This window comes from Orbicella faveolata, unplaced genomic scaffold, assembly GCF_042242905.1.
Source record: "Orbicella faveolata isolate gen_17 unplaced genomic scaffold, um_ofav_v1 contig_26, whole genome shotgun sequence".
Lineage (NCBI taxonomy): Eukaryota > Metazoa > Cnidaria > Anthozoa > Scleractinia > Merulinidae > Orbicella > Orbicella faveolata.
In genome coordinates, this window is record NW_028301554.1 from 14,277,827 (window position 1) to 14,292,969 (window position 15,143).

General features: G+C 39.0%; 1 protein-coding gene across 1 annotated transcript; it reads right to left on the reverse strand.

The window, feature by feature from the left end:
- Positions 1-5: 5 nt before the first annotated feature.
- Positions 6-13,907, reverse strand: LOC110043964 (leucine-rich repeat-containing protein 49-like). Its single transcript, XM_089295467.1, has 19 exons — positions 13,686-13,907; positions 13,502-13,576; positions 12,269-12,413; positions 10,885-11,154; positions 10,276-10,381; positions 9,149-9,352; positions 8,037-8,103; positions 6,709-6,852; positions 6,359-6,420; positions 5,897-6,044; positions 4,807-4,890; positions 4,645-4,709; positions 4,436-4,510; positions 3,875-4,094; positions 3,231-3,416; positions 2,623-2,732; positions 1,479-1,535; positions 1,305-1,377; positions 6-1,151 (listed from the first exon to the last, which is right to left on the reverse strand). Exons 1-19 carry the CDS (start codon positions 13,737-13,739, stop codon positions 951-953), a joined length of 2,346 nt encoding a protein of 781 aa, XP_089151593.1. The 5' UTR covers positions 13,740-13,907; the 3' UTR covers positions 6-950.
- Positions 13,908-15,143: the final 1,236 nt, after the last annotated feature.

Genomic DNA, 15,143 nt, shown 5'->3' on the forward strand with positions numbered 1-15,143 from the left:
CAGTGTTAGCATCACCGTTTTTAAAATTTTATTAGTAATGTAAGGCTTCTGTGTACCTCAGTCGGTCTCAAACACAAACAAAGTTGTCGGCTTAACTGATTTAGAAACAAGGACGCCGGGCCGCGAACGAACTTCTGTCAGAGCTGGTGATTTAAACGATTTATCTTCAAGCTGGGGAGTAGTATACCTGCTTTACTATTTTAAAATTATAAGAAAGTCTATTTAAAGCCCAAAGTTCAAGCTTCAGTATGAGAAAAAAGGTTGTTTTTCCCTGGCGGACGACATAGCGAACAATGAAAACAAATTGACGCCATTTTCTCCGCGCGTGTTTTTTTATAATGGAGACTGGAGCTGGTTCCCCCCAATTTTTAACCCAGCATGCCCCGCAACTTCCGGTAGAAATCAGCAGGTCGGTCGACTTAATAAAAAGCAGAAAAGTTGTAACGCCGCCCGAATGACAGACAAAGAATGTTTTCAGCAGCATACCTATCAAAACGAGTCAGAATTGGAATAAAAAGGGATTTAAACCGAGGGTTGTATTTAGAGAGACGTGGTCCGAATGCGACACATGTGGATAATTAGTTTTTGAATTGTGATCACCTCGATGCGCACAGCGGCGGTCAATTTGCCTTGGGGTACACCGGTGAGAATTGACTTTACGAGAGAAAAAATTACGCTGCCCACCCCCAAGTGCAGCTTAATTGTTCTGCCGAAAGTTTTCCGAACAACGGCGACGATTTTGGTTTGGCTTCGGACGAAGTCCCTCAGGGTTACCAAGAACAAAAGGCTATTCATTTTTGCTTAACGTGTGATGTTGAGCCGGAACAATAGACCATTTCTTGATACGTCCTTCTTGGCGGTCGCAAAGGCCAGTCCATTCCACGCCATATTTGATACCAATTTGCTGCGAAGCTCAGTGGCTGACTTTTCCCAGCCTTTCCGTCATAACATTACTTGTTTTTTATTCTTTCAAAGCTGTTCTTCATGAACGTGTCCAAATCGTTTAAGTCTGTGACAGCTGAATGCACCATTTTACAGAAAACTTCTGGTAATATTTCATTCAATTTCTTTTTCTTACGTTCTGTAAGTATGGCAGTATGTGCGATCTCCTTCATGTAATTCACCGCGAATGTTCGTCTTTCCTCTGCTTCCTGGTGAAACAGACAGCACAATTATTAACTTGGATGTCAATAAAATTTTTAGTCGGGATATAAACCTGAGTAAACATACATGTATCTTAATGGCTAAGTGCAAGGGCCTTGTAAACTGGCAGAATATCTGCTGTACAGATATATTGACAGCACCTGGCGAGTCCGTTGTGAGTCCGCTGGCCAGTATTGTAGTCCTGCTCGGCTGACAGATTCGTTGGAAGGAGCCCTGTATAATGGCCAAAAATTAATTTAGTTCACTTAACATGGCATGAGGTATACCTTGCTGTTAGGAAGCAGATTTTAAACAGTTATGAAGAAAGTGAATACCTCTCGTGTTTGCCCTCTGGTTTCTTATTCTTATCTGCGTCAAGAACTTGTTTTCGTCTGAAATGAAAGAGATTGAAGTCAACGCGTGTAATCAATACTGGAAACTGAACACCTCGTCTATCCAGCAAGCATTAATCCCAACAGAAGAGGCGATATCTAAGATCTGGTTGGTAAAACGATCAACGCTTATCCACGATTGTGTTAAAACTTGGCTTTAGCTTTCGTTGCATACGCCCAGGGCCTCTAAAATTTGAATTAACCAATCAGCATTCAGCAGGCGAGAAAACCGTGAACTGTCCTGAAGATAAATGTATGGTCATAGGAAAGGCAATTAAACCAGGCTTCTTTTCTCTCTGGAAACCGCATTGACAATTCACGAAAAGGGATCTCATACGCCAGAAGCAATAACAGATCGTAACAAATGAACCAAGTGAAACATTCTTTCTCTGCAAGCGTGGACCGCACGCAACCGGCGGCAACGCGCTGGCCACCTGTCTCCGAAAAGGACGCAAGGATAATGGCGCAATTCATAGCTTGTTCTTTGTTAAATTAAACCCAGCATTCTCGAAATAAGAAGAACAGGCCAAAAAAACTTTAGCATTGTCTTCATGTTTGTTTAGAAAAGAAAAGGACTTTCATCATGTCGTTTTGATGGGACAATACGGTTTTCAATGCCAATCATCCGTAGCCGTCGGAAGATCGCACCTTAGTTTTCAGTGACAAAGAGTTCCCTCGTATAGCTTTTACCGTCCACCGTTCACCGTCTACCGTCCATTATGCCTTTTATTTACTTTGATAACTAGTCTCAAACCAGTTGAAGAAATTGTGCAACCATTTAACAAATTGACGTCAGGTTTTCATGTGTCTGTCCTGTTATTGATCATGAATTTCATCATAACATTGTCAAAGTAGCTGTGGATTCACGAGTCAATAACTAGACAGACGCATGAAAAACTGACGTCAATTTGTTTTTTACGATAACAAATCGTCACATTGCCCGCTGTCGCTCGTTGACGCAACGCATAAATTATAAATTCATGTGTCTGTCAGCTTATTGACAATGAAAATTAGCCAATGAGCGCGCGAGAATTTCTGCAGTTATTGCAAAATAGTGCACCGTTGTCAATGACTAGACTGAACTGACCGTGAGTCTCCTAACATGGTGAGAAGTCTGGACTGAGGAAGCTGAGATGTCGTGATGTGAGCCAAGGTTCCAAACAGTTTCTCAGCATTGACATTGTCTTCAGCTGTCACCTGGAAAATCAGCCAATAAAAAAAAAAACAATATTTGTAACACCAGGGTACCCTTCTAGTTTTTGCTTGGCGTTCCAGGAAAATATGCTCTATAAGTGGATGGGCATGATACCCTTAAAAAAATGGTTTTGCGATTGAAACAAGGATCCTATAAATCAAACAAGCTTAAGCATAAATTGTATTTTAGTTTGCATGGCGCATGTGATCGTCTGGGTGAGGGTACTTCTAGACAATCACACTATAGGACCTACTGGTAGTCCTAGGTTCAAACCATTTACAGTCATATTTTAGTAACAGAGAATAACGCAAAAGAGATATGTTGATACATGTTTAAGCAGTACGGAGCAAGGGGGGGGGGGGGGGGGTTGGGGTAAGACGAAAATGGATTAGGACGAGACAAGAGAGCGGCCTACACGAGAAGAAAACCAGCACCTTCTCGCACATGCAACTTTTTTGCGTTCATGTTCACGAGAGCAGCCTAGTATAATCTAAACTAACCTCTACATCGTTGATTTTTCTGAGAGAGAAGTGAGCCAAACGGAAGAGCACGTAAGGTTTCCACAAAGTAAAGGAGGTTATAGGATTTCCCTCGTTGCTGATATTAAGATGTTCAAGTCTTCGTAAAAGAGACAAACAATTGATTTGCTGCAAACCTTTGATATTCGTCTCTGTAAATGTAAGGCCCTGTTGACGAAGACGAAGAAATAAAAATCCAGATTTCATTCAGTATAGCCTTGGTTATCACCTCGTCCTGCCCCGAGATTATTCATCGCTCTTTGATACAAACTAAGCTAAGTTAGGACTTTTATTTACAGACTAGGGTAAATCTAGATCACGATTAGCTCCTCTTTTTTGTTCATAGCGCGGCCATTTTTCCAATCACACCTGGGGGTAATGTTAAGGGCGGAAGATGACTGACATTTCTGGTTAATTACGTCGCAATGTCACCTCAGGACAAAAAAGATTTAATGGAAATGAAATAAAATGAAACATTTTCTACATCACGCAATTTCTGGTTTCAGCAGCTGGAATTCGCACAGCGTTCACAGGTTACCAGATTCACTGTTTGAAATAAGTACCGCTGCCTAAGGAAAGTTCTTGTAAAGAAATTAATCCTATTGCATCATCCCTAAGATACTCACCAGCAGGGAGGGAAATCGAGCTCTGATCTTGTACAGCTGAGGAACAATGTTGTCAAAGTCGATGAATTTGAAGGAGATCGCACTGACAGCCTGCACGGCCTGGTTACCCCAGTTACGATCCAGCGCGTCCAAGGAACCTGGGCCATACAAGTATAACGTGTCGTTGTCCAGTTCAGCAAGGTGACAGATACTCAGAGGGGAGGGCGCAGTATACCTTGTACTAAAATACATTCACAGAGATGAGTATTGTACCGTGTAAAGTATAACCTTGGTTTAGCGAGCTCAGATGTGAAGAGCAAATATTAGGTTACGATAGTGGAACTTAACAAATTGCGAAATACCCTAGTTCTTTGCGACAAAAATCAGGCGATAAAATTCCGGTTGTTTTGTATGTACAATGTAGTGAGCAAAGTTTTGTATGCAGTGGTCAAAGTTATGACCTGCTCAGGTGTTCGAAAACTGGCGACGAAAGCAGAAGGTCCGTCACCCAGGTGACTGTTTGATCTCTAGCGATTAGGGAGCACGCTCTAATTGCCTATTTGGAGGAACGAGGTTACTTACTCTATACAGTCGGTGAGTTCATTACTTGAGGTCTGGGGAGCAGTTTCCAGGGTATCCCGGGACTCGGTCTTCACACTGTAAAACAAAAAGATGAGCTTATAGAAACGGAAAATGTTAACCGTTAAGTTATATAAGCCTAGGGAGGCTGGAAGAATTAGGAAGATTTCGTCTTAAAGTTTCATTGCAAAAATAAACATGACACTACTTACATTTCCTTAGTTCGGGTCACCTCCCATTGCCTCTGTGCATTGTTGATAGCAATGCGACGCTTTTCCTGAAAGAACCCAATCACACCATAAGCAACTAAGACAAAAGACGGTGATGCCATAACTCCGTTACAGATTGTAGGGAAAGTTCACTGAAAAAACTACCTTGAGAACAGCCAGTTTACTGATTTCTTTCTTTTTCTCTTCTTCTTTTCTGGCCATAACTGAGGCTATTCTTTTCTCCTCTTCCTGATGGAAATAAAACATTACGTCATTATTGTATGTCACTTGACATGCCACTTGACATTTTTGAACAAAACACCGCTGACAAACAAGAGATTTATAGTCTTTTGTGACTAAGCAGTTCCTGTTCGTGGGATGTTCCATTGTCTACAACTCGAAAACGTTGCATAACTAGTATTTGTAATAGAGCTGGCGTTTTTCCCGCCATAGCGCGCCCATTCATTGGCTAGTTCATGGTCACATGACATCTAACAATGAAACTGTCTGCCGCCAAATGCCATGAGCGGGCAACATTACGAAAACTATGATGTCAAACGGGAAACAGTTCACTGTTACCCGCGAAATGTTGATCGCTGTTGCACTTCATTTGTCAACAAAGTGATTATTTGTTTTCCAACGGTTTGACCCATTTGTTTTGCTATATGACAAATCACTTAATGACTGGTCCCTTGGGGAACAGTGAAGTTTGTTTCCCTCGAATCTCAATGTTTTCCTTGACTTCCTCTCGGGAAACATTGAGATTCTCGGGAAACAAAATTCACTGTTCCCCTCCGGACCAGTCATTAAGTGTTAATTACTGCTAACAAAATTGCATTCCTTGACCCATTCTGCGATAATGAAGAGTCCGGTCACAACAAATGAAAAACTACAAACCAATCACATCTCAGAGAAAAATGTACAACTCCGATACAAGAGGTGCTGAGGGTGGCGGGAAAATTATCATCGCTTCTCCAGAAAGCAGCTTCAAAATCGATTAGAGGACAGGAGACAGGAGATTCAACAAAAGAAAATAGGATTTTGTAGCGAAACAAGAGCCATGTCTATTAGATGTATAGACAAACATATAGCCACCCGTCTATCTCACAATAATAGATATCATCCCATAGTTTCTTGAGTGTCCCTGTAAACTGTAGAATACCTATAATAACATGGTTTATTGTCCGGTAAATCCATGTAAACCCCTGTTACACATACGTTTTGTATGTATCTGTAATATTCATACGGTTCTTACTGATATTCTCTTCATGTCCAGTTGCCGTATGTTTGACAGATTCCTGAGTATGACCTGCTTGTAAGAAGGATCGGTTGAGAAGGGATTTCCATCCATGGACAGCTCATTCAGTGAAGTGGAGTTCGACAAACATATAATGTCATCAAAACTGAACAAAAATCAGAGGAAAAAGATGATCAATTACTTAAATCCTGCGAGGAAGACTCTTAACTTGCGAAGCACTTGTCAACGAGGTCATTTGCTGGCACTGGAATGACCTACTCTAGTTAATAATGATGAAGAAAGAAAACTTAAATCGAAGCACTGGATTGAGATTTAATTTTTAAAAACTGGTTTATATTGGCAGTTTCTGATCACTTAATCATCTTATACTCTCTTTTGGATTTCTAAAGCGTCCTTGGTGCCGCAAAAGGCGTTTCCTGTATTGCTTGTAAACTTACAGAATCTCTCTAACAGCCTTACCTCGTGATGCTATTGAAACTGAGAAACATCCTCTGTAGATTTGGTAGCAGATCGACCTCTTCCTGCAAAGCAACAAAAATGTTCACGAAACAGTGCTCTTCCCTTATGAAGACATACTTAACCTTTTATAAATTGAAGTTCAATTTTCTTTATTAGTTTATCTGACAATGGACAAACAGAAGCCGAGATTTATGAGAAAACTCCAAAACAAGAGAAAGAAAGTAAATTCCATGGCATTCTGCAATAAGTCATGACCACTATTTGAGACACTAAAATCCTTAAAACAACTGATCTCTAACAAACACCATGGAATTAATTTACAGAAAAAGAAATGAATAAGAATCACATACCACAGTGCAAATTTTATTTCTCCTCAAATTCAGTTCAGCCAGAGCTCTCATTCCACTGACATTACAAACATGGACAATTTCATTACCAGCCAGGTTTAGAACCCGGAGTTCGGTGAGGTGACCAAGATTTTCAATCTTGATTATCTGTAGGAAAGAGAGCACAAGAAAGAAAGTTGTCCGCTAAAATATTGCAGGGGCAAACGCTATCTTTAAAGTAGATGTTGACATGACTAAGTTATCTCAGAACGCCATTAACTAAAATCAACCGGTCAGCTAGGACGTTCCTCTATTGCCAGTCTTTATTTGCCAAGTATTGTACCAGGCGTTTTCCCAAATGAGCCTGCACAACCTACCCAAATTTTGAAGCTTACTTTTCTAAGAGAATTAACTTAAACTTTATTGCTTTCATCCAACTTTTCTTTTGCTTCTTTTTTTCAGTCAACAAAACCGTTGGACGTCAGTATACACTTAGTCAGCTCTCAATATGAATTACACACTTACCGTTTATGGTGTCTTTTTTGTCCATGATTGTTAGATTTTTGCTAAACGTTTTCAATCTTGGAATAAATCTATCATTAACCAACTTTGCTCGGGGCCAGACTAGAGAATATCGACCTTTGGCCTTTTCGTATAGACCACACTGTGCTTGGTCTGTCCCGTCAAGACCTTGAGCCAATATTCTCCCAGTACAGCCCTTGTCCTTTGGTCAACAAGATATATATGTATTAATCAAGGTGGTGTCCTATTCAGGCAAGGTTGAGTTGGGCGGGTTAATGTTACCACCACTCAAAGAAAATATTTGCTAATGTTGAACCTCAGCATACGCTCGATTTCCACGTCTCTCTCAAGTCTGGTCTACGTTCCCTTCTGAGAGTTTGAGGGAGGAGCGTAGGCTCCTTTCTTGAACAGCAGCTGGTAATCGAACCTAACATTAGCACCTTTCATGTACATGTAAATGTAGGTGTCAATAGTGTCTGAAACAACATCATGATACATAACCTCCCAACATGCTGAAAACTGTTTCTGTAATTACATGTAATACAGTGTATATAATATTTGACTTTATGTTCCTCTGCTCTCCTTGATTAATTTACATTTCTATCTTAGCACTCGTAACGTCAAGTACAGAGAATCCGAGCGATCCCTTCAGCAGAATCGACTGAGATTTTAATGAAAATACTATAATAATATGTACATGATGTATTTTCCTATTAAAGCAGTAAAAATAAACACAACTCAGTTTGTTTTCTAATGAAATGTTTGGTAACAAATATAAACTGAGTTGCATGATTTATTTAGGTACGTGGATTATTTTCAAGTAAACTTACCTTGTTGCCATGAAGATCCAACACATCAAGCTTTGTGAGCGACTCTAGGTTACTGATTTTCCTAATCCTATCATTTAAAAATAAAATAATGAATTGAAAATAATAGATTGGTTGCAGCTGGTCTTTTTGCTTATGGTCTGACTTGTAAGTGTATACCCTGGCAAAGATAAAATGCAAAAAAAAAAACAGCAGCATGGTATAAATACTTGTTCTGACAAAGCTGGAAACATCTGCACGTGACTTGTAATCCAACAGCACTCCTCATTCTTCCAAACTCCCACTTGTGTTTATATTTAAGAAATACAAAACATGTTCCTCCATGTTTCTATCAAGTTATAGAAACACAAGTGGAAGTTTGGGAGAACAAGAAATCCTGTGGGAGCATGAGCCGACAGGTGATTGTTTCCACAACTTTCTCAAGTTCTTCCAAACTTCCACAAGTGTTTCTGTAACTCAAAAGAAAACAACTAGTTTGCTTTGATCATCAAAATGTGAACTCTCTTTGCTTGCACCACCATTCTATCATGTTTTAGAAAACAGTCCTAAGAAAATACCTGCACTGATTGGTTAAAAACCATGTTTCTATAACGCGATAGAAACACAGAACTAGCATGAGTTGTTGACATGATGATGGTGTGAGCAAAGAGAATTTACATTTTGATAATCAAAGTTAACAAGTTGTTTTCCTTTTTTTGTTGCAGTGTTTTCTAAAAGAAATAGAAAACATGTTCCCAGTGTCTCTATTGAGTTATAGATTAAACACTCGTGAAAGTTTGGGAGAACTCAAAAAAGCTGTGAAACATTGGCCTGCGGCCTATGTTCTCACAGCATTTCTCGTTCTCCCAAACTTCCCCTCGTGTTTCTATAACTCGATAGAAACACAGCACATGTTTTCTATTTCTTTAAAAGAAACATGATTTGAAACCAATCAACACATATTTTTGTTGGGCTATTTCTAAAAATTGATAAAAAAAAACATGGAAAATGTTATCCACTGTATTTCTACACTGACAAGGGCATTATTTGCAAGGGAGCAAAGAGTGCAAAATCTTGACACTTATGTATAGCTGAAGTGATGTACTACATACATGTTTATACAGAAATTCATTTACCTGTTTTTTCCCAACATGAGGACTCTGAGAGATCGCAAGGCAGACAGACCTGAAATCTCTTCAATCTGGTTATCATAAAAATCCAGGAAGATTAGTCTCTTGAGATTCTCAAGGTGGGAAATCCTGCTGATGAGATTGTGCTGAAAGTTGAGCAGCCTTAGGTAGTCTTCACCTTCAAGAATGGGACAGATTGTCAATCTTCTCCTGTAAGAGGGAAAAACAACATGAGAAAAGCCTGTGATGCAATGACTGTTTTTTAATAAGCCCAAAGTCAAATCTGAGTTCACATAAATAAAAAATTACATACACAGTGTAAGTATTGAAGTCAAATTTGTTGTTTACAAAATAGAAAACATTTTCCATGTTTCTATTGTTTATAGAAATACAAATGAAAGTTTGGAGTACAAGGGAGGGTGTGGGAAGTTGCAAACTGCAAAGAAGTTCCCACAACTTTTCTGAGTTCAGCCAAACATCCATAAGTATCCCTATGACTCAATGGAAGCATAAACAATGCAATACAACAAATATTATACAACAAATATATTTATGTGTCAATCGTCTAGATGGCTATGTACAGGGAGTCTACAAATTGGAAAGACCTAAGACTTCATACATACTCATGTATATGGAAAGCTGAATAAATACATTACTAGACAACTTAATTTTACTGGATGATATTTACAACGTTTATAACAATAAACTAATATTATAATCTAAGAATAGTCACAAGATTTTATAAAGTGTCTGATGCCATCAGTTGGGAAAGTAGGGCCTCAATAATTGTTGCACAAGTGTCAATTTGTGCACTTGTTCACAGCTGTTAAACTAGTCAGTTCCTTCTTCAAATAAAAATGTACTGCTTCACAAGAATTCTCTTAGCTTTGCACATGCAATTTTTTTACATCAACAGCTTGCCTTAGGTCTGTGTTTCTATAGAGCTAAGGATTTATTTGGTGTGTACACTTTCTTACAGCCTGTGCTTTCTTATAGATTGTAGCAGCATTTGACATGATAAATTTATACCATCCAGTAGTTTCTAAACTGTACAATGCCATGAGAAACAGCTAGATATGAAGGTAGAGAGTTAGACACTATTAAAATATATTTTAAACAATCTGGCATTGTACCTGTCAAGGTTAAGCCTGTCAGGGTTTGCCTGTCTCTCCTCAGGAAGTCTGTATACAATAGGTACACCAGGTGCTGATGGTGACTCGGCAAATATGACCCTGTCTCCTGAATAGACAAAAAATGAGAATTGCTTGAGACCTACATGTGCTATAGGGTTATATCAACAATTATTTACTTTCATTTGGAGAGTGGGATGAACTCATCGAGAAACAAATATTTGAGACTGTTGGCACTTGACCTTCCTTTGTACGTGTACATGAGTTCAGTAAAGGGAAAGTCTGCAGGGTAGGGTACAGATAGTAAAGTGCCTTGCCAAAGAACACAATAATAAAAAGCCAGCCAGGGCTGGAACCAGCACCACTCAATCCAGGATCCAGAAAAGTAGCCATTAGGCCAACATGTCTCCCAAAAGGCTACATATGTACAATCATGCATACATAATTAATATCCACATCTGGATTAGTAAGGGTAGTTGTATGGCTCACTTGGCTTGTCAGCAGAACTCAAACAGTGCACATCTACATTGTACTTAAAATAAATCCTAACTTAATCATTATCATTTATTATTTTAAACTTTTTTCCCCTTTTGTACACACAGACACTCTCACCTGGCAAGAACACTTGCATTTTATTTCTGGACTGAGCTTGTGATCCAGCACTAAATGAGTGCCGTCCCTGCAGACCGTCATCATATGCACCTTCCTGGGTCACTTTCGCTTGGCTTGTGGTTGCTCCTATCGAAGTGGTAGATTGGTCTGCGACATAAGCTGCAGCTGGCTGCAAAACCTGACGTTGAACCTTGTGAAGTTCTCGGAAGGAGGGGGTGGCATAATGCTGTTTGGAGTCTTGTGTTGCATCCATACTTGAATGAGAATATTCTGACAAAAATATAAAAATATACATTGGCTAATCATACACTGGCTGTCCAAAAGTGGTAAATAACTTACACTTTATTATATCTCTCAATTAGTGCATACGCTGTGATTGGCCAATTTAGCAGGCCATATTCTACTGTACGGCCTGCTAAAATTTAAAGCTGCTTTTGTTGCCAAAATGTTTCATGATTTATCACCACATGTTCCTCACTTTTTAGCAAGTAAAACTTTAAAACTTTCTTTTACATCAGAAATTGTGCATTAAAACCTGCTAATGACTTAAGAGTCACTTTACAATGATTTCAAATTGACTTGTTTTGCTTTTGAGGTGCGTCAGAAATTTGAAGCCGTTTCGCGTCAATAGAAATCATTCCCAAATCCATCAGGCACACAGTAGAGTTACACTAAATATCTTACTAAACTTGTTTTCTTGGTCCTGTAAGTTACAGATCCTCGTTTATCCCTTTCTATTATGGCCCGCGCGTTTCGTGCTTAGGCTATAAATCAATGGGACAATTTGGTCCTCAAACTCGGTTAGTAAGACGTACATGTAGTAGTATCAAGTTATTTATAGGCACTTGCTTGAAAGACTTGAAAATTTCACCTTTCAACATTACATCACCCCGAAACTAGTTCTGCAGTAAAACCAGACAAGGTCACTTGAAGCTTTATGTTAATTCTTTTAATTTATCATGCACAATATACATAATGTTTCTTGTCATTCGCTAAGCTATGAAGACTAAAATTCAGTGTAAAATTTTGGTAAAAAAAAAGACAACTTAGTTTGGTTTGGTTTTGGTTTTATGACACTCATTTGAAAACCGCTCTATTGAGTGTTGAAAGTAACGAGGCAATTGCTTTGGTTTTACTGTGGTTTGAGATTGGCTGATTAATCTAATTGGCAAGTAATTGGTTTGGCTTTGGTTAACATTTTCCAACACTCAATTGAAAATCACTCAGTGCAGATATTTTTATATCTACCGTGCACTGAATAGGGATTTACTCTATGTAATGTATAATTATTACAAAGTCTAATATTCAAAGTTCAAAAGGTAATTGGAATGACATCAGGTATAATCATATTAGTGACAAGAACACAAAATTCTTGATTACTTACGCAAAAAAGAAGGACGTTCAATGTCTTGAGGAGGTGATATTGTATGACGGTATTTTGCTTGATTGTCAGCCCTTGTGTTTGATGTTGGTCTCGTCAGGGGACCAGCCTCTCGACTGTATGGGTTTTGCTTCCATTCAGGACTACCCTATGTACATTTCAAATACAGGGAGAATGTTAAGGCTGGGTTAAAACACATACTGTAACAAAACAACTTACACTCTTTATGAGTTACTGTGCCTTTCACTCAATGAAAATGAATGGTTGCATTACTTGCTGCTGTCAATCATCTTAGTGGACCACTCAGGGGACAGAAGTTACCTTCAAGGAGTTCAAAAAGCCACATCTACAGGTTGTGATTGGTAGATTTTACACTGATTCCCTGACTGTATTTTTATATTACTATGATTGACAGCAGCATGAAATGAAATTTGTTCAGTGAGTATTAAACTTCAGAGTTTGCATGTTATTGTAGGGATCAGTCCTTAACTACATTTGTCATCTCAGATGTGTCATAGAGTGTATACGAGTCACTGACTTTTCATCTCCAAGGAATTTACCATTTTCCAGGCTTTCAGTTAAATAGGGAACAGCGTGAAAAAACAATGGAGTGAAAAAAAGGAGAGAGAGGCTTGGTGGGATTCTCTCACCTTCCTGCACCACTCCTCTTCTTTATTTTTTGTGCACCATTTTTTCTGCTGCACCCCAACTAAGTGAATGCCTGGAAGAGGCTAAAAGGAATTTATTAGCAACTTTTCATTTGATGCAAATTATAAATGGCCTCATGTAAACACAATGTGCAAACAACCATCAGCAGTATTTCCTTTGTTGTCTGGCTATGCATGTCACATCAGTTAATGTGTGACACCAAAATGGCTTTAATACGTGGATAACTACGTGAGGAACACAAATTATTGTCAGTAGTAACAAACAGAAGCCCCTTCAGGCATCTCTGATTTTTCTTGAGGAGATAGGTTACCTGTGCAAAAGCTATTCGGAAGTCTTGACAAAAATGCAAAGCCTAGAAGGTTAAGCTTGAATTATAAGGTTCATCAATGCATATCATATTCCACGATGTAAATTATGTACATATAGGCAGCTCAATTGTTGCATCAGTCTCAGCAGGTCAGCACATTCAAATGTGGTAACACAAAGGAGAAAGGTTCCTAAACTCAATGGCATTCCGTTCGGCGAATTAAACAATATAGCTTAATTAAGTTAAGAATTTATATAAACCTGTTTTCCGTGAGGTCTTTCGATCACTGGAGTTGCTTGAGCTTGTAAGCTATACTGCAAGCCAAAATTTGCGCCCTAAATAAAAATTAAAGAGTAAAGCGTGCTTAGGATTACAAAAAAATAAAGAATTACAGAGATTCAACATCATCCCAACAGGTCAGTGATGGATATAAACTGAACTTACATCCCTAGCAACCACTCGTCCTGTTTTTGCCGCTCTACTGGGGTGATGGTACATGTCTTCTGCGAAAACTTGACCAGTTTTCCAACACTATCGGATCATTACAGAGGTTAATCATTTTCTTTGGCCATAAAAAGAGCTTTTTGATTCGTAGTATTTAAAATAAAAGTTGACAGAAGAGCTTTCAACAAAACGTGTCCGCCATTTTGAATTTTACCGCGATTAACCGCTGGCCGTCTAGTTTGAGTCAGCTTTGACGGTTTGACCCCTTCAACCAGGAAAGATTAAGACTGCGGACTGAGGACTGCAGACTGCGGATTGGGGGTAAAATGTAGACTAAAGGTAAAATGTAAAGTGCAGACCAGGGGTAAAATGCCGACTGTCGCGCGGCCATTTTTTCCCCGCGTTTTTCTTTCGCGTCACGCACGACGGACGAAGCGAAAGAGGGACTACTCGTAGTCTACCACTCTCATGAGTGTGATAAACGGAAACAGGCGAACTGGAAATTAGCTAACAGGCAGGAGCCATAATCGGGGACGGAGACCGTAAGTCTCGGGATTCGCGCGCACCTATGATATGGGACAATTTTTCTATTTTTAGAACAAATTGCGCCATCCTGACGTCATATATCTGCGCGGATTCACGCACATGTCAGGGGCTCTCGCGTGGATGTTGTCACGTTGCGTGATCAAATGGTGAGAGTTGAGAGATTCTCTTGCGTATTTTTCACGGCGATGGCAGGGAATAAGGCAAGGAATACGAACCATTGCGCTTATATGTAGTTTTATGCTCTGAGCTAACGGAAAAGGTGGGTTTTTCAGGGTCGAAAACAAGACTTCAATCTCGCGCTGGGAATGAATAATGAGATCTGCTCACGCTACTGTAAGCTTACGCGTATGTTTTTGCGTTTGTTCTGACTTAGGAATACAGCAAGAAAACTCTCTACTCTGGTATCGAGTTAATTTGCGAGTTTCTCAGACAATGGTTAATTATAAATAAAACCTGTTTTGATGGTTTCTTATTGTTTCTGCTTGTTTGGTGAGTTTGCAAAAGTTTTTGAAAGGAAAGTCTGACGCGTACAATTAGCTCATTTGCATAGTGCAGCTCGTGCACTTTCAAGTCCGAGTCGGTGTTTTCAATTGTCAACAAATCTTGACAAAGATTTCTTTCGTTATCTTTTGTGCTGAGATGCTGCAACAAATTTCACGAACGCAAAAAAGGCTACTAACATCATGTGTGTCTCTTCAATATAAGCATAGTGAAGTTTTACACTGCGAAAATGAAAATAGACAAGGAGTTTTAATAACTCGATCAACAAAATCGAAATGGTTCTTCTAAGTTGATTAAAGAAAGCGTCATCGTAACTTTGCTGATTATTTCTGCTTTATTCACATATTTTTAGCTAAGCTTTTAATATGTTCTCAAACATTTATCAGTCTTAAACATATTTAAAAACTATAG

Coding starts and splice junctions, on each gene's coding strand:
- LOC110043964 (XM_089295467.1), bottom strand. CDS start 13,739: ATGTACCATCACCCCAGTAGAGCGGCAAAAACAGGACGAGTGGTTGCT. Junction 6,045..6,358: donor AGTTTCAATAGCATCACGAG/GTAAGGCTGTTA, acceptor ATTTTTGTTCAG/TTTTGATGACATTATATGTT. Junction 4,891..5,896: donor TGGACATGAAGAGAATATCA/GTAAGAACCGTA, acceptor TATTTCCATCAG/GAAGAGGAGAAAAGAATAGC.